This window comes from Jaculus jaculus, chromosome 3 (genome assembly GCF_020740685.1).
Source record: "Jaculus jaculus isolate mJacJac1 chromosome 3, mJacJac1.mat.Y.cur, whole genome shotgun sequence".
In the NCBI taxonomy this organism is placed as follows: domain Eukaryota; kingdom Metazoa; phylum Chordata; class Mammalia; order Rodentia; family Dipodidae; genus Jaculus; species Jaculus jaculus.
Window position 1 is genome coordinate 43,953,040 of NC_059104.1, and position 19,591 is coordinate 43,972,630.

General features: G+C 35.4%; 1 protein-coding gene across 6 annotated transcripts in view; it reads left to right on the forward strand.

Moving 5' to 3' along the window:
* Pcdh9 (protocadherin 9) overlaps positions 1-19,591 on the forward strand; it is a 943,568-nt gene that overhangs the window by 342,810 nt on the left and 581,167 nt on the right. For 2 of the 6 annotated variants that reach the window (XM_004651014.3, XM_045145298.1), the window contains exon 3: positions 4,208-4,309. The exons of 2 other annotated variants lie outside the window; for them this stretch is intronic. In XM_004651014.3, the coding sequence (XP_004651071.1) occupies positions 4,208-4,309 (102 nt within the window). The remainder of the gene's footprint in view (positions 1-4,207; positions 4,310-19,591) is intronic. 2 more of the 6 variants (XM_045145296.1, XM_045145299.1) reach the window with 1 other exon arrangement.

Here is a 19,591-nt window from a genome sequence, read left to right on the forward strand (position 1 = left end):
AAGACTGTAAGAGCTTTATAACAGTGGCATTGATTTTTTATCAAACAATCTTGGTTTTGTAAGAAGGTAGGAGGAGAATACTGCCACCACACTACTGCGACACTGGCGTTGAGTGGGAAGAGTAAGGAGCGCCCTTTCAGCAAAGCACGTAACTGGGTCTTATTTATGATTATGTGTTTTTTCTTAAACCTTTGTTGCTTTTCAACTATTGATTTTTTTTTCTCTTGATATCATGACTCTGAAGTGCTTTCTTAGGAATTTGTGTCAAATATGAAAGAGCTGAAAGTACTTGCTTCTGTGAAAAGTTTGAGTAGGCATTTCCATAGGTAGTGAATAACCATTTTCCCAGGAATCACAATGGGTGTTTAGGGAAGGCAAAATATATGCACATATTCAAATCCAGACTCTCAATCACAGGCAGTGGAAACACTGAATATGCTTGAAACTATAAAACAAATGGAGTTACAGTGATTTCCATTTAATATGATTATTGGTATTGAGCTTTAGATCTCTCAGGTTTGATTTATATATGCACCCTATAATATTAAATGTTTTGAGCCAATCCATTCTAACAACAGTTCATTATATAGTAATCTGTATTAGGTTTGGCAAACAGTAGGGATTTTTGGTTGGAGAAATCTTGATATTTTAAAATAGATTTTAAAGTTTTTGGCTGTAACTCTCCCTAAAGGAAACTCATTAGGCAAGATTCATACTTAGTGAATTATTTTTTTCCTAAGCTTTTTTTTTCCCTTATATGTTTAGCTATTTATAATATTTGATCTGAAAATATTATTTATAGTGTTACTGTTTTTCTTTGTTGCTCTGATTCATAGGTTTATAATTTCCATAGGCAATTTACATCATGCTAATGAAAAGCTCTGCAAAGGGAGGAAGCAGTAGTGAGTTGAAATCTGATGTTCAGTGGTTCAGTATTCTACAAATAGAGGCTTTGCCAGAATTAGGTGCCAGAGAGGCTGAGGATACAACCTCGCTGGGGTGGGGTAGGGTATATCTGGAATTATAACCATAGTGCAAGTGAACTCATTCTGTATTTATTTAAGGTGGATATAGGAAGGAACAGCTCCTCAGAGGCACGTCAGTTTTTAGTGAGGAATCTACCTTGGGGTGTCACTCCTCAAATTAAGCCTAGTTCTGTAACTCGCCATTGCTCTCACGGTTGAATTCAATGCACTAATATTATATGTCTATCTTCAAATTAATTCTCACATGCTTCCAACTGTGTTTAAGCTCAGGAGAGTTCAAGTGTTCAAATATTTCTCTGTGTCACTCCTACTGTCTGCTGAGTAGTGACCATAGTTCTCTCATATCTGCATGTTATTAGTGCTTGGATGAGATTTTATAGTTATCAAATGTCATACATTAGTGAATCAGTGATATCCTGAAATAGCATAAATACAGTAAATGGCTGATTATCAAATAAGTGAATAAATGATCATGAAGAATAGGAAGAGTGAGTGAATGAGTAAATTGACAGACCTATTAAGAGACATTGCAGAGTAGAACTAATGTGAGTGTCTTCTCTTAGAAAGGTTTTCACTGTGCAAATGGCACTTAGCAGTCCTGAACTTCTGTCTTCTTTAATGAAAGGAATATATTTCCTATCCATCTTTACAGTATTCCAGTGATAATACATAGACGCTTGCTAGTGAAGTTATAAAGCACTATGTAATACAATACATATATTTTAAAACTTGGAGACATCATGAAATAATTATGAAAAAAATAACCTCAACATGACCAAAAAAAATGAGGGCTGTAGGGATGGCACTAGCCTGCAAAGCCCAAGGACCTAGGTTAAGTTCCCCAGGACTCAAATAAACCAGATGCACAAGGTGGTATATGCATCTGGAGTTCGTTTGCAGCAGCTGGAAACCCTCATGTACCCATTCTCTCTCTCTTAGCCTCTTTGTGTGTGTGTCTCTCTCTTTCTTTCTACCTCTTTCTCTCACATAAATAAATAAAATATTAAAAAAGGAGACAAGAAATGCTGAGGAGGAAGTATCAGATTGGAAGAGGAATAACTTCAAAATTCAGCATGGTGTCCCACTGTTGTAAACTTAACCCAGATACTAAAGAGCAATTACATATTGGAATTACTTGAATATGTGGAAAAAATAGCTGTCTGGGCTGTGATTATACTGTTTTTAGATGAGGTTCAGTCACAGATGTTTTATAAAAGCTCTCCAGGTGATTCTAATAAACAGCCAGGGTAAGGACAAGTTACTATAGAAAGTTATGAACTATTTCTTAGTAGAAAATTGCATAATACATAAGATATTTAAATTAAATTAATCATCATGAATATATATGAGATGCTATGGTCAGGGATTGAATAATTAAATTGTCCAGGAGAACCACAGATAAAAATAACTTTTTTAAAGATTTTTAAAAATAAACTTAAGGATATTGCTGTAAAGAAATACTGAAGAAAGGTCTTTCTAGATAAGGATGAGGTTTTCAGACATTTAGACAATTCAAGGCATTGGGCACTTTCAACAGGTTAATAATGGCAAAGCAACATTTTGTTAACTACTTATAAAATTCAGCAAAGCTGGGGCTTAAGTTTCAATGACTGTTTGAATAATGATTTGTTCCCATGGGAGCTAAGTTTGAATACAGCTGATATCAAATTGTTTGTAAGGTGGACACGCATAAAATAATTTTGACATCTTACAAGGTTTATAATTTAGCATTTTGGTTTAAGAGTCATGCATTCTTGATATCAGATAAATCATTCTCTTTAAAAAATGAGATGATTTGCCCCTGAAATAGTTCAGTTGGGAGAACATTAGTTTGAAAAGAACAATGAGATAATTGATACCTGCAAAATATGATGCCAGTCTTTAAAATATATATTTAATCACCTCTAGATAGATGGATCAGCTCTTAAGGCACTTGCTTGCAAAGCCTAAGGATCCAAGTTTAGTTCCCTAATACCCATGTAAAGTCAGATGCACTCGGTTGTGCAGTCATCTGGAGTTTATTTGCCTTTTCAGGAAGCTCTGGCATGCTCCAACTGTCTCTATCTCTATCTCTATCTCTCTCAAATAAAGAAAATGTAATGAATTCATTAAACTCTAAGTCATTTGTTTAAAAAAAAATATCTCTGATAGTAAATTCCCAGAAGAGTTTTACCTCAAGGTAGGCAAAGTAACACTTCATTACTGAATGGGGGAAAAAAAAAAACCCACAAAAAGTTCTAGTTACAAAAAATAGAATTGTTCTTCCTAGTAATACCAAATTGTGTGCTCTTGCTTCAGTCTACTGAAAGATGGAGAGTACATATCATAGCTATCAATGACAAATTCTTTCTGGAGCCACTGGTGTACCTGGTATTATAGCAGATACCTTAGAAACAATAATGCTAGGTTTAAAAAATGGCCAAACACAGCAGTCTTGATAAATACCCCTTGCCTTGACTCTAAGGGGCCATATGGAGATGAGTAAAGATACATTTTCTTTCTTTCCTTCCTTCTTTTTTAACATGAGATACTCATGCGAAACATGGGAAAGCAGCCACTTTATTTTATTTTATTTCAGAACGAGCTCAACCCATAATTTAATATTTAAGGTTCAGTTCTATATTTGAATCTACTTCCCATTGTGTTATTATAGTAGTTGTTATATAAGAAAAAGTGAAGGCATATTTTAAGATATGAAATTTTTAGTTTTTCACTTCTATCTACTTCATATATATCATTCATGAATGATGTTCACATGAAAGAAGGGAATGGTCCTAAAATTCTGGATAGAAGCACACTATGGAGAAAAAAAATGTACCTATGTATTTTTACCTATAAATGGACATACTAGTGATATCTAAATTCTGTGGTTAATATGAATAGAATACATGTCCAGTACTTAGGCAATATCTCATACCAGAAGCAGTACCAGATAAGTTTTAACTTAATATAGTTGTAAAGATAATAAATAAGGTTTCATTAAAACGTATAAAAGTGTGAAAACATTATGTCCTTCAGTTTATATAAAACATTTTGGAAATTTGTTCATTCTAAAGAAATTTCTCACATCTAGACTATGGCTAGATATTAATGCATGTTTCCTATGAGTTAGATTCTCGCTAGGTTAAATCCATCAATAGACAAGAGCAAGCAGTCTTGTCTCTCAATAGACACTCTAAATGAGGAGTGGTTTGTCACAATTATTTGGTAATCTCTTTCAGTGTAACTCACACAGCAAAAGTGACAATATCCCTGTCACTCCTCAGAAATGTCCCAGCTCTGCGGGTTTCCACATTCAGGAGAATGAAGAAAGCCATTATGAGGTATGCATATCTTTATAGAAATCATGTTACTACTTAGAGATTTTAGTCTTCCTCATGATTTTAAATATTCTGTATAGATGATTACAAATATTTGCTTTGCCAGACCACTTTCATGGTTATATTCTTGTACCAGTCCTTTAGCATACTGGAAATTAAACAAGATTCTAACAAGGCCAACGAAACTATTTTTTTTCCTCTGGGTAATATTTTCACTCTCAAATTATAATATTGATGGTATTGAATGAAGTATTTTTTTTTTTTTTTTTTTTTGGTTTTTCAAGGTAGGGTCTCACTCTGGTCCAGGCTGACCTGGAATTAACTCTGTCATCTCAGGGTGACCTTGAACTCATGGCAATCCTCCTACCTCTGCCTCCCGAGTGCTGGGATTAAAGGCGTGCGCCACCACGCCCGGCTGAATGAAGTATTTTTTATCAGACATTTTAGAAGAAAAAGCAATGAGTTCTTGATGGATTCATTATTGTTAATAGAGCTGAAGAATATGCACAGCCATTTTTAAAGTGATTTTCTTTATCTTCTTTCTTCAAACACAAAAATTTGACTATAATCCAACTCAGATGAAATAGTGAAATACACACACACACACACACACACACACACACACACACACACATCTTTTCTGCCATTTTTCCCTATTTTATCTGTTTTAACTCTAAGATAAAACGTATTATATTTTAAAAGTGATTTATCCACTTGTAAACTGGGGGGAATAAGGTGAATTCATTCTTTATCTAATATGTTGTAAAGGCAATCTCAATACCAGTCATGGATGTAGAGATCTGATCACTTTCATTTTTCCCCTAAATCATGGCAAAAAACCATAATGACATTTATCATCTTTACCTTTTTTTACATATATATATTTCAAGTGCTAGGTATATGCAAATCATTGTGCAATGGAAGAAAAATGTACTTTAAAATTATATTATACTAACTAATTCTAATTTTAAAACATAGTTGCTAGTTCAACTATTTTCTAGTCAGTTCGTTGGTACTATAGTCATATAGATATAATGTATGTATGTTTTGTATCCCTTTTATAAAACTTTTAAAATATTTTATTTATTTATTTGCCTGAGAGAAAGAGGCAGATAGAGATAGACAGAGAGAGAGAGAGAGAGAGAGAGAGAGAGAGAGAGAATAGCTACACCAGGGCCTTCAGCCACTACAAACAAAATCCAGACACATGTAGGTACAGGAGAATTGAACCTGGTTCCTTACTCTTCACAGGCAAGTTCCTTAACCCCTAAGCCATCACTGTAGTCTGTTGGTATCTCATTTTTGTAGTGAACTCATTTTTTTTTTTTTTAATTTCCAACAACTTCCTTAAAACTACAAAAGCTTTTCAACTACCATTAGCAGATTTTCTATTTTTTTTTAATTTCGTTTTTTCTTATCCTTCTCCTTTTCCTTAATTTTTTTGCAATAGTTATTTTTCTTTTCCAAAGTCTGTATCACTTGAAATTTACAAGATGAGCTTTGGCTGTTTAATTCTTTGCTTTTTCATTATCACGGTGAGTGTTTCAGGCAAATATAACAATAAGGTGCCACAAAATAATCACCAATAATAGCAGATTCATATGGCAGGGGAGAAACAGCATTGCATCCATAAGTCCACACTCAGAAAAAGCTATAATTTTCAGTGTTTTGAAATTGCTTATCAAAATGTTATTAATAATGTAGGTATTTTAAATGATAGAAAAATATTTTTACCCTTAGTTGTCCTATAAAGAGACAAGGCATAAGAACACAGTTGTACTGTTTATACTTGATTAATGTTTTAGGCAAGTAAGAAAGTGAAAAAGAGGAAGTAAATTTATTGTTAGCTCATCAGAGAACAATGGAGGTATTTTTATTTGTCATATTAGTAAACAAAAGTTAAGAGCTAAATACATTTCAGAAACTTTTATCTCACAAATTTGAATTGGATTGTCATGTTTCTGGTCCATTATAACATGAAAAGTTGTTAACTAGTTCATCTGCAAGGTCCTGCTAGCACTGCTGATCTAAAGTACTAATGATACTGATGTCCACAACTTACACCTTCATAGCTTGGGTTCTGTCCCACGGACTGTTTTGAGCACTTTCTTTGTATATTCTTCCATGGTTTACATATTGTCATCAATCAATGTTGATTGCCTTCAATAAAAATATCATTTAAATTCTCAAGAACGTATTTTTAAAATTTTGACTTATTTTTATTTATTATCAACAAAATAATTTGTATGCATATAACATATGTTGGAACATTCTTTTCCTTTGTGCCTGACCCCATTCCCTGGGGACTCTCCTCTGTGTGGTTGCAGGGATTTCCCATGGGATTGTGGGTTATGCATTGTGGAAGTACCAGTAAGTTTTGGGGGAGACAATTTTTCTAGACATGACATCTCAACATGTGCTTCTTGCAATCTTTCTGTCCTTTCTTCTTCAAACTTCCCTGAGCAGCAATGAGTGTGTTTAAAGTTTACTTCAGTTATGAGCTCTTAGGACCTCTGGAACTCTGTTTTGGTAAGTGTTTAGTATCTTCAGGGTCTGTCTCCTTCACCCTGGTACTGATTGTCAATTTCACAAGGGAAGTTACACTCTTGTCTATATCCCCCACTCCTCTGAGGTTTCAGGATGGCTTGGCTGTAGTGGAAAGGATAGCTTATCTTCTTGGGTCTTGCTAACTTCTGAAAGAGAAAAATAGATTCTCCAACAAAGAATGAAGTCAGCATAATTTAAATTGGATAAGCATTATTAATTTAGGGAGAATTTGATGTATGTAGCCTCCCCTTTAGCCAAAGACTAGTGAAAGCTTGACACTGGAGAGCATAATCTTTGTCTCCATAGGATTCTGACCTGGATCCCAATTCCAGATATGGGTTCCTTTGCACTAAGTGGATCTCTCAGCCAATCAGAAAGCTATTGGTTACCTACTAAGACTGTGTGCCATTATTGCACTGGAATGCACATCCTGTCAGAGTGTTTGCTTCTGAGTAGCTTAGACTTCTGTTTGCTCAGATCATTGTTGGCTACTTTCCCCCAGTAGCTCATATAGCAATTTCCGGCACTACTTGGACTAACTATCTGGGGACTGCCTCTCTTCTGGAATCCAGCCAGGACTCTCCATGCACTGTGTTTGCAGAATGTGGTGTCTTCAGCAATAGGGTGTTACTGTTTGCCTAAGGTGGTAATAAAGTATTTTTGACAGAAGTCTTTTTTGTTTTGGGGATCCTGTTGGTCTCCCTGGTCAGCTCATTGTGGGAAGCAACCTAGTTGTGGTTCTGAGAGTTACAGACCAGACACACACACACACACACACACACACACACACTAAGGTTAGGCTTCATCCCACCCTCTCCAGGGCCCTTCTTTTCATGTTCTCTCCCCCTTATTTCTAATGAGGTTTATATTTTTTCATCTATCTTCAAGGATAATGGATTCTAGGGTACCAGTTAAATTTGGATTTAGTTTTGTGTTTGTTTTCTCCCAATATCCTTTACCTGTTACTTCCACATTTTTCCAACCCTATGGTATGGGCCTTCAGTTTCCAATCAAGTATGTCAGGAACTTGAGCTGGTCCAAGTTAGGAACCACAGATGGATGAGACCACACAATGTTTATCTTTCTGTGATTGTGTGAGTTTGATGAATATGAACTTCCAAGACTGTTCATTTTTCTACAAATTTCATGGTATTATTTCTTCCTACTGCTGAGTATGATTCCATTATGGAAATGTACCACAACTTTGTTATCCATTCTTCCAATAATGGGCACCTGTGTTGATTCCAGTTCTGGTTCAGATTTCATCTCTTTCTCGATGTTTGGCCATTTTTCAGTAGTTTTCTCATATACTGTTCACATGACTTTTTGAATTTAGAAGTTTTTGGACTCCCATTCCATTACTTTTGTCTTACAGCACAGAGGTTCTGTCTTCCACATGAGTGACTCTGTTAGTGAAGTTTTGTCTTCTGTTGTGTTATTTTGCATTGAGTCCATCTCTTTTTTGTGGTACAATTTTAGTTCAAGGTCTGATTTTTTTGATTCTTCCAATAATTCATTCTTGAATTTGGTCCTGGTCTTCATTAAGCTTATTAATCTGGTTATTGAGATCCTCTATTCGTTGACTCACCTTCAATTCATTTATCTCTCTTATGAGGCTTCTCTGATTTTCTCGAATTAAGCTAAGCCTAGTGACAATACCTGAGTGCTTGACGAAACAATTGTACTCAATTTCATTTACACAATTATTGGTGATTTTTTTTTTACATTTTAAAATAATTTTTAATAGTTTACTTATTTATTTATTTATTTTTGTTTTTCCTGCAGAGTGTTACTCTGGCCCAGATGGACCTGGAATTTACTATGTAGTCTCAGGGTAGCCTCAAACTCACAGCGATCCTCCTACTTCTGCCTCCCAAGTGCTGAGATTAAAGGTGTGCATCACCACACCCAGATCTTATTTATTTATTTTTATGAGTTATGGACATTCAGTATGTAAGGAGCACATGTTGGTACCACCATTTCCCTTATCCCTGTCCCCCTTCTAAAGAGGTCCTCCTCCTTTGAGAGGCAGGTCATCCCCATGAGGACTGTGAGTCATGCATTGTGGGGGCAGCCATCAGTTATGGGGAAGAGGCAATGTTTCTGTGCATAATGCATAATGTCCCAACTTGTGGCTGTACTGATCGTTGGCTTGTTGAAGGTTTGCTTCCAGCTCAGCAATTATTTTGATTTGGGTTACAGAGCTTGTTGTGCCTTCATTTTGTGATTCAATTTCTGTTATTTTCTCTATGATTTCACTGTTGGTTTTCATTGTGGGACTAGGCATCCTTGGTGGAGGTCTCTCAGTTTTCTGACTTTCATTGTTTTCATTGATTTTTTTTTTTTCTTTTATTGCATTGTAGTCTATGCATCTTGGGCAAAAGTTTTGTTTTACTGAGGGAGAATCAAGTACTTGTCCTTGTAGGATCTTCAGTGATTATTCTGTTTTAAATGTGAACCAAATTGGTATGTAATGGGCTTATGTGCAAATTGTGGAGATTGCAAGTATATCAAAGGTACTTGGGGAACTAGGAGTTGGGGAACTGGGAGCTCTGGCCTACACAGTCCACTTGTACCCACTCTTTAGCACAAGGAAACCAGGGATTGGGAATCAGTATCCAGAAATCTGGGTAGCCAGGGGCGAGACCAGCTCCCATAGTGGCTTGTGCACCCTCTGGCTCAGGAGAATAGGAGTTTGGGGACCTGGTGTCCAGTCAGTCCTGAAACTCAAGCAAAAAGCATGCTTAGGCAGTACACATACAGAGAATGGGCTACTCCAAGTCAGAAGTAGGGGTACAGGGACCAGGGAAGTGGGAGGCAGGGAATGAGCCTGTACCTCTGACCTACTCATTCTGCAAGTGCACCCTCTGGAGTAGGGGAATCAGGGAGTTGGGGACCCAGGGTCCATTCAATCAGGAAAACGGAGAAAGTGGCTTGCTCCTGCAAGCAAGGCAGCCCCAAGCAAGCAGCAGGGTAATCAGTACCAGGGAACAGGGAAGTGGGGAAGGAACTGGGAGCTCTTGCCTACTCACTCCACACATGCACTGCAAGAGCAGGGAATCCAGACAAGAATTTATTTTTATTAATGAAGGATCTCAGTCTCTGGTAGGGAAGCAAACATCAGATCAGAGTTCCAGAAAGACTTCTACAAAGCTTTCTGTGAGAGAGATTTCTTCCTATAACAGCTTGTTTCCTATGGATTAGCAACAAAATGGTTCCTTTTAGTAATCAATTCCTTAAAATAACAAAATGAATTTTAATAGGATTGAAATATAGAATAACCACATAGGTTCAGAAACTGCATAGTTAACTATGATGTGAAGTAGCATAGAAACAAACTAAAAAACATAAAAACATTTGAAGAATGTCAGGGAGCTCAGCGATTACATAAGTGATAAATGATTTTAGTCATACCTTAACAGTGGGAGATGGCGTACCTTATCCTAGGACAGTATTCTAGTTACCTCTCAGAGTACAAAAACTAGATGCAAGGACTTTCAATCCTGGAGTAATATTTTCTACCAAATAAAAGTGGTTTTCTAAGCAAGGGTCAAAAAATAAAAATAGTTCAAGGCAGATGTGATAGTGTATGCTTTAAATCCCAGCACACAGGAGGCAAAAGTAGAAGGATCACTGAGTTTGAGGCCAGCCTGAGACTACATAGTGAATTCCAGGTCAGCTTTGACTAGATTGAGACCTTACATAAAAAAAAATACATACACACACACACACACACACACACACACACACATACATATACATATATATATATATATGTGTATATATTATATATATATACACACATACTTGTGATTCTTTCTTAGCTTTCATTCTATAATAAGATGTAGAATTGAGGTTGGCATTTTTAACTTTTTTTTCTTCCTAACAATCATTCTGTCATTGGATAGACAAAGCACCAGACTGGTTGAAATAGAAGTGCCGTGTTTTCATACTCTAAGTACATATCAATTTGCTAAACAGTTTTGTTCATAAGTTTTGCTCACATTTCCTTTCTTCTACACCCTAGTCTCTTTAGCCATGAAATAGCACCGAATTCAGATAGAGCCTTCAGTATTTGTATTCTTCATTCTGTAGGAACATATTTCATCATTATTGGAATTCACGTAAAACTGCATCTCAGTATGAGTAAGTGCTAACTGACACTGTTTTTGATGCTTGAGCTAAAGACTATTTTCTTTCTTTCTTTCTTTACTTTTCTTTTTTTGCTTTTTTCTTTTTTTAAACAAATGGTCTAGTGTTCAGCATTTGAATTCTTGAGATAAAACACACCTTGTAGGGGTGAAATCCAAAAATCAATATCAGATGGAAATCTTAGCTTTAGGATTTAGGGAGATTGTTTTGAAGGTTTATAAGTAAGTGTTATTTTAGCGGCTAGACCTCAGAATTGTGGCAGTTATAGTGACTGTGAAATTCAGAGGTGCAGATGGTAGATTAAGATATCCCAGTGTTGCCCATGGCTAAGAATTTCTATGCTACATTGAACACAGCATTTTGATAGGAGAAATATTTTTCACTTTTTACATAAATTTATAATGCAGGTATAGAAGGATTCATAAATCAATAGAAACTAAATTATCATCAGTTTCATGAAATTAATAATTGTGGCAAATATGGCAAATATGGTGACAGAAATACTTAACAAAAACATGTCATATGGTGTGAAAGAGGAATGTTTGGGAAGAGAAATAAGTTAAGTTATGACTAGTATATATGCTATATTTTCCATTCATAAATTAATTCTAGGCAATATATCCAAGTATTGTTTCACCTCATTTAGCATAACTTTATGAGTGTACCTCATGCCTATGTCACAAAGCAAGTGAATACCAGGGTTTGAAGTTTGAATCACAGCCTCATACTCTACTTTTACTTAAAAACAGGTCGAGTAGGAGAAAATGGCAATATTATCTGCTACTTTTAAATTAAAAAAAAAAAAAGGAAAAATATAAACCAAAACACTTTTATCTAGTTTGATCTGGTTTTGTTGCAACTTGTTGATGGCTTTCTAAAAGTATATATTAAATAGGATTCACTATATAAATGTTATGTATATCTATACTTTTCTATTTCTGGTATATTCTGAATATTATATTATACTTGCATGTTCCTGTTCTTGGAGTAACGTATGGTAAAATTAACCTGTAAACTGAGCTTTTGATAAGTATATATAGTTCAGAATTTACAATATTTATTGCAGTTGATATATACTTCATTATATTTATTTGTGTGTAAATGCTGTCTGTGTTCATGTGTGTATATTTATGTTCATCTCTATGTGGGTGTATGTGTCTGTGACAGTGTGAATGCACAAGTATGGGGCTGCCAAATTAGAAGAGGTCAGTTAGCCAGCCAGCAGCACAGATCTTTTCTCAACCAAATTCAAGTCCTTATATGTACAATGAAAGAACTAACCACTGAGTGATTTTCCTCTCCACCAGATTTTAAATTAATACTAAATCAGTTAGAAACTGTAGCTTTTAAATAGGTTAAAATATTTCAAAGAACTAAAATTATTCATAATTGGCAAGTCTTACTGACAGGACTAAATTAATTCAAGAGTAAGTTTATTTCTATTTTTTTTCTTTCCTAAGAACAGATACTTCTAAACTTCCTAAGGTATTAAAATACATATAGAAGGTCAACTTCTCCCATATACCATATACACATATGGTATTGTGTATACATTTTAGGAATAATTCTTGGCATGTCAATGAATTTATACTCAGAGTAACATATAGATTGACCCCAAAAATATAATGAGTTGAAAAAAATAATGAATAACATATTACACATTAGTAACTTACTATGAAGATTGCATACTAATCTGATAAGCAGTAGAAAGTGTATTTGACGGTGGTCTAATTAACTTATCAGTTAAGCACATGTTATGTTTTATGCTCATCTATTATGTATGATTCAAGCTTGTACCTCAGCAATGTAGTGACTGCTACAAAATGATTTTGCATATCTTACTTAGAAAACACAAAGGTACTATTTCTTAAAAATTGAGTCTATAGGGCTGGAGAAATAGCTTAGCAGTCAAAGTGCTTGCCTGCAAAGCCAAAGACCTGGGTTCAATTCCCCAGGACCCACATAAACCAGATAGACATGGTGGCACATGCATCTAAAGTTCATTTGCAGTGGCTGGAGACCCTGGTGTGCCCATTCTCTATTTGCCTCTCTCTGTCTATCTCTTGCTACTTTCTATCTCTCTGTCTCTACCAATTTAAATAAATAAATAAAATATTCTTAATTGAGTTTAAAATAATTTCCAATAAATCATGGGAAAATTTTGACAAAACGTTTAAGAATTTTCATAAGGACTTGTCAAAAACACCTTATGATATAAGTGGGCAAATGACATAATTTCATTAAAAAGTAAAGCCAGACATAGTGGCACAAGCCTTTAATCCTAGTACTCGGGAGGCAGAGGCAGGAGGATCACCATGAGTTCAAGGCCACCCTCTGACAACATGGTCTTAAACTGAAATGTCTGAGACATAACTCTGTCTGCTTGCTTAATACAAGACAACTAGAGCATATAATATTGCTTCGAGTATTATTATTGGAAAAATAAATGGTTAAGGAAGGATGTGATTGCGGAAGGAAGGAATAATAGTAAATTCCAGGCCAGCCTGAGCTAGAATGAGACCCTACCTCAGAAAGCAAAAACAAACAAACAAAAAATAAATGTATATTAATTTGAAGCAAATGCACATGAATGCAAAAAAATCATGAAAACGATAGCATATACATGGTTCACACATGTATAATGCTTATGTGTTGGATTTTCAGAAACATCAAACTTGGTTAATTTCACATATTCAATGTAAGTAGGATATTTAAGATATATTACTTTTAAGAGGCATGTAGGCAAATCTGAAAGTAGGCATGTCTGAATAAACTAATCCAACAGAGTTCTGTGTTCAGATGTAGATGGACTTAAATTTTTAAGTGGAGTCACAAATATGTTCCTTAAATCAAGTAAATAGGGATTATTAAGTGCTAAACTTCATTTATTTGTTTTTCACTTACATGATCTTCATACTATTCTTTTGAGGTTAAGCAAATAAGACATCACCATCTTGTGCATCTTTATTTTTGCTATAATCATGCAAACAATCTATGAACCATAAAATTTATTATTTCTTCCTTCCATGATCACTTCCTTCCTTAACCATTTATTTTTCCAATAATGACACTTAAGGCAATATTAAATGTTCTAGTTGTCTCATATTAAGCTTGCAGACACAGTTATGTCTCAGACATTGCAGTTTAAGAGCATGTTTTTATAAAGTTTATGCAGGGCAAAGACACAAGGTGGTCAAATGCATTATAATATAGGTTGTGAGTTACACATTGTGGGTACATTAGTCAGTTCTTGGGGGAAGGCAATGTCTTAGGGCTCACCATGGAAGCTGTATTCTTGCTCATGTCCCCCATTCTTCTGTGATTTCAGCAGGGGGTTGGCTGGGGAGTGAGGTTAAAATATAGCATAAGTAAATTTAAGCTAGTATTCTGCAGGTGAAAACATAATAAAAACAAAAGAGTTATGGGCTGTAGTGGGTAAATTTGTGAAATCATTATGATATAGTAGAAAAATGGGAACTATCCTTAAGTAGTAGCATGTGTGAAGGAAGGTCAGGAGGTGTGAGGGGAAATGGAAGGTTTGAGGAGGTTCCACTCTTAGCTTCCCAATTCTACTCTCTTTCCTGACTCCTATAGTACCCCAATCTGTTTCAAACTGCAAAACTTCAGTGGTTTGTAGAGCTCTCATGCATACATATAAAACAACTTTATATACAACATAAATCTCATATGCAAGTATATCTCAATGCGTTTATATTTCATTGTAAATATTACAATTAATGACTCCTTTTTAAATGAGCATACAGGAGTATTTTTCAGAGACTAAATATGTGTTCTTGAATAACATGGTTGGCTTTATGAATTGATCATTGCTTTTTGCTGTTTCCTCATATTACACTTGGCCATCGGACTTTCCTCAAGTTCAGATATTTTTCAATTACTTAACAGTACATAAAGATCATCCACAACATTCCCTCATGTTTTCCTAAACACATTCTGCCAGTGCTCGCTTCAGTGCAGAGTGAGTGGGCTCAGCTGTATTCACAGGAAGAACTGCATTTGACAGATGTGTGGATGGTGTCAGCAGTGGGTGCAGGCATGATGGACAGCACCAAACCTTATGGTGGCCCAGCTCCTACTAATTAGTTGTTTGAAGTCACTCTGTGTGCCACAGGCAGAAGCTTATCAGACAAAGCATCTTTAGCATTGAAATGACAGCTGTGATATAGTGGTTCCTGGGCAGATTGGACTGCATAGAGAGAAGAGAAGAGCTTTTCAAACAGGTGCCAACCATAAAGCCTTCAGTGTATCATCCTGAAGATGTAACAAAACAAGGAAAGGGTGATATGAAACAAGGTATGAATCAATATCTGCTGGATGCACTGGGAAACCACACATCAAGTGACAGTAAATAATATGCCACTGTGAGAAGGAGGGGAATACACAGCGGCTTCGCAAGTCCTTTACAAAGCAACTGCAGTTGCATGCCCTTGTGATTAATGTAACTGAAGAAGTTGTTTTCAGAAGATATCCAGACGTGTAGATTCTTTGCATGCCCATGGATCTTGACAGAAAAATCTGACAGAAATCCTTGAAATTGCACACCTGGAGGATAGATGTGCATGGACATTATTTAGGGATACTAACTTGGGATTTGAGGGACACAGGGTTGAATAAAAGTCATCAATATATCTGAGAAGAGTATAGAAATGAGAAATTAATTGATACAACTGTTTTATAGCAGTGTTCTCATATTGAAGTAATAATGAAAGCCAACTTTTCCTATCTTATGAACAGTGAGACAATTTTGTCACCATTTACCAATCTCAAAATTGGATACACATTCAAAGTAATCACCATTAATAGTGCACATTGACTACCCAAATTAAGAATATTTTACATAAACATTTCATATTGTAACATCCTCATTATAATTTAAGAAAGTTCACCAACAATGTTTTCAATAATATTTTGAATATTTTACAAAATGAACATACTTATAGGTTTTATAAATGTGTTCTAAATTATGGTATCAACTAACTAATTATTCAAACATATTTAATCTTGAATTAAATATTTTAATATTTTATTGTACTTATATACTTTAGAAATATAAATATTATACTCTGTAGTTACATGGAGTGATTATTTCAGATGGTGATAGGCATAGCTTAACGTGTCAATAAAATCGATAAAGAATGTTAGTTGAGTCAGAACCAGTCTTGTCCCTGTGGTAGAACCTAAAACTCCAGAATGGAAACAAGAGTAATGAGGGCCAATATAATCACAGTGTATTGTATGCAAGTACAAAATTGCCCAAAACACTATGAGACAATAAATTCTGGACATAAGCCATAATCATAAAAATCAAGTATTACATGTTTTGTGACATATGTGGAATCATAAAAAGAAGACATGCAAAGAGAAGGGGAGAAAGTTATCTAATAGTGAATACTTTAGGACCAGTGGTATAGTTGGGGAATTTTTGCTTTATTTAAAATTCTTATCATATACTTATAACAATTAACACATGCATATCACATAAACAAAATAAAATTAAATTTGACTTTAGTTTTACTTTAGCTTTGAGTACTGTTGAATTTAAAATAATAAAACTCACCAGTTGGGCTGGAGCGATGGCTTAGCAGTTATGACACTTGTCTGCAAAGCAAAAGGGCCCAGGTTTGATTCCCCAGGACCCACATAAGCCAGATGCACAAGATGGTACATGCATCTGGAGTTCATTTGTAGTGGCTTGAGACCCTGGTGTGCCCATTCTTTCTCTGTCTCTCTCTCTAATAAATAAATAGAAATATTTTTTAAAACTTACAAGTTCATAAAACCACACAGAATCCCTTTAATTACTGACTTACATACGCTACAGATTGTTGGGCTCCTTCCCGCAGTGCAGAGGGAAGAACCAGGCCTGCTGGTTCCTCCCTAGGGGTTGAGGGGATGATGAGCATCCGACGACCCAGAAACCTCTCCTGGCCACCAGAGAAAAACCACACTGAGTCGGGAGTCCTTTCCAGTAGGAGTTCAACTTTATTGTTACAGGGGGGTGTTTATATAATGTTGAGAAAGAAGGCGGAGACTTTAGGGTGGGGTGAGATGTAAGGGCCAATAGCACACTGAGACCTCTGAGATGATTGGTTGTAAGCGCATGAGCGGGAGACTCTGTGGCAGGCCAGAGGCCATTTGGCCCCCTGCTGAGTCATAGCTGGGCGGAGGCAGTTAGGCTCAGGAAGTTCCGCTAGGCCTCATGTCCAGGCCTCTCAAGGCCCAACAATAGATTGCTCAGACAGATGCTAAATTTATAACATTGTGTATTTTTGTGTGGTGTCTATTGAAAAGAGATTGTGACTAAAAACAGAATAAAGGAAAGTTCTTTCCTTTACGCATATTTCTATACTCAACTTTAGAAATAGAAGCCTACAAGATAGTTCAATGTGTATTTTAAGTTATACTAATAACATACAGCTTTTGGTCCCTAACCAAGAGGAAATTTTTATTCCGCAGAGGGAGGTGAGGTGGTATCTGAATCAGGAATAATGTAGTTATTAAGTAGGACTTAGGTAGAGTTTTAATGGTGATGAGCAGGGCACATAAATTTAATATCTAAAGACCGAGTCAAAGTTTTACATTTTGCTTTCAAATGAAATAAAAGAAGTAAGAAACACGGAATACACTTGGTGAAAATGGAATTAGAATGCAGACTACAAAAGTAAATGGAAATAGAAGAGAATAAGAAATATTGAAATGTATTGCATGTAGTTGTGTTAATTCACCAAATGTTTACTTTAGGCACATTAGTTTCTTTGAGCATTTGTATTTATACTGTGTTGTATTTATATATTGTGGAACAAAAAGGGTGGGCCAGTCTCAAAAGTCTAAGAGCCATTGACAAAAATAAAAGCTCACATTTATTTACCACTTTGGGATAAAATCTCCTATGATACTTGCTTATAAGCTGAATCAGTGAAGACAAAGTCACTTGGCACTGAGGGTCTGAAAGGAATTGATATGCACAAAGGCCTTGCTTTGATCCAGTATTCTAAGGCCAATAACAGAAACACCACACCGGCAGTTCCAAGTTTTCTCTAAATGCCTGGATTTCAGTGTAATAAAACTCTTTTTCATGAGTTTGCTTCTTCGATTAGACTAATTTCCAGTCCTAGGTCAGGATATGCTGACCTGTGTTCAGTGAATCATTAGTCTAGACTGAAGAAGGTCAAAAAGTTCTCTCTCTCAAGAATTGGGGATGTTGCTGTCTGTCTCATTTGTACAGGACTTGGCCAGCCCAAAGATCTATTGTTTATATGTTCTATAAAGGATTCTTAGTTGGATTGCATATAATATAAACTCATTTAACAAATTTAAGTTAAATTAACATGGCTTTAATACCAACACTCAGGAGGCAGGGGTAGGAGGAGGATTGCTGTGGATTCAAGGCCAACCTGAGACTACATAGTGAACTCCAGTGAGAACCTACCTCAAAAAAAAAAAAATAAATTAAATTAAAAAAAAAAAGTTAAGTTAACCCATTTATATCTTTTGAACTTAATTTCTTACATTTTTTTATTATTTATTTTTTGGGAAAGAGAGAGATTGAGTGCACCAGGGTTTTCAGCCTCTATAAATGAATTCCAGACATGTGTGCACCTTTGTGACTCATGTGTGACATTGTGTGATTTGCATCACTGTGTGACCTGTTGCGTGGGACCTGAAGATTTGAACACAAGGTCTTTGGCTTCACAGGCAAGATCCTTAACCTCTAAGCCATCTCTACAGCCTTCTTACAATTATTTTGACTAAAGAAAAATGTTAGCAGGAACCTTATTCCATATACTTTATTTTGGAAGTACTGATCTATAACATGAATGGTATACCACATGTCTAAAAAATTTCCTGTATTATAATAGAGAATTTTGAGGTTAAAGTAGAGTAAGTCCTTCCTCTTTAAGCAAGAGACACATCAAATATATAATAAAAAATAAATGAATTTGTAAAATGTATATGTATATGTATATGTGAATTAATTGTTTAAATGGTTGTTATGAAAAGCATTTTTAAAAATCATTGGTTTCATCTTGCTTTTCAGAAGTAATTATCAATAACATACATGTATAATATTTTTTTTCAACCAAACAAATAAGCATCTAACCCTAGAATGTGGGAAAGAAGGAGGATGAGTAACAGTGTAGGAAGATTGTGAGTTCAAGGCCAGCCTGGGCTACACAATTAAACCAAGTTTCAAAAATAAATGAATAAAAAATAAGAAGCAGAAATCAAAGTATTTTTTTCTTTCTTTCTCAGTCTAAATTCTGATAAACTTTGCATTATTATGTGTTATAGAAGCTTCTTTTTGTTTAGTTTTAATGTAGTTTAAGATACTCATGTTTTATCACATGTGAGATCTTAGACTTATTATTTAACAGATTTTCTTTTAAAAGTTTTTTTGTTCATTTTTATTTATTTGAGAGCGACAGAGAGAGAAAGAGGCAGAGGGAGAAAGAGAGAGAGAGAGAGAGAGAGGGAGAAAATGGAGGTGCCAGGGCCTCTAGCCACTGCAAATGAGCTCCAGATGTGGGCCCTGAGAAATCAAGCCTCGAACTGGGGTCCTTAGGC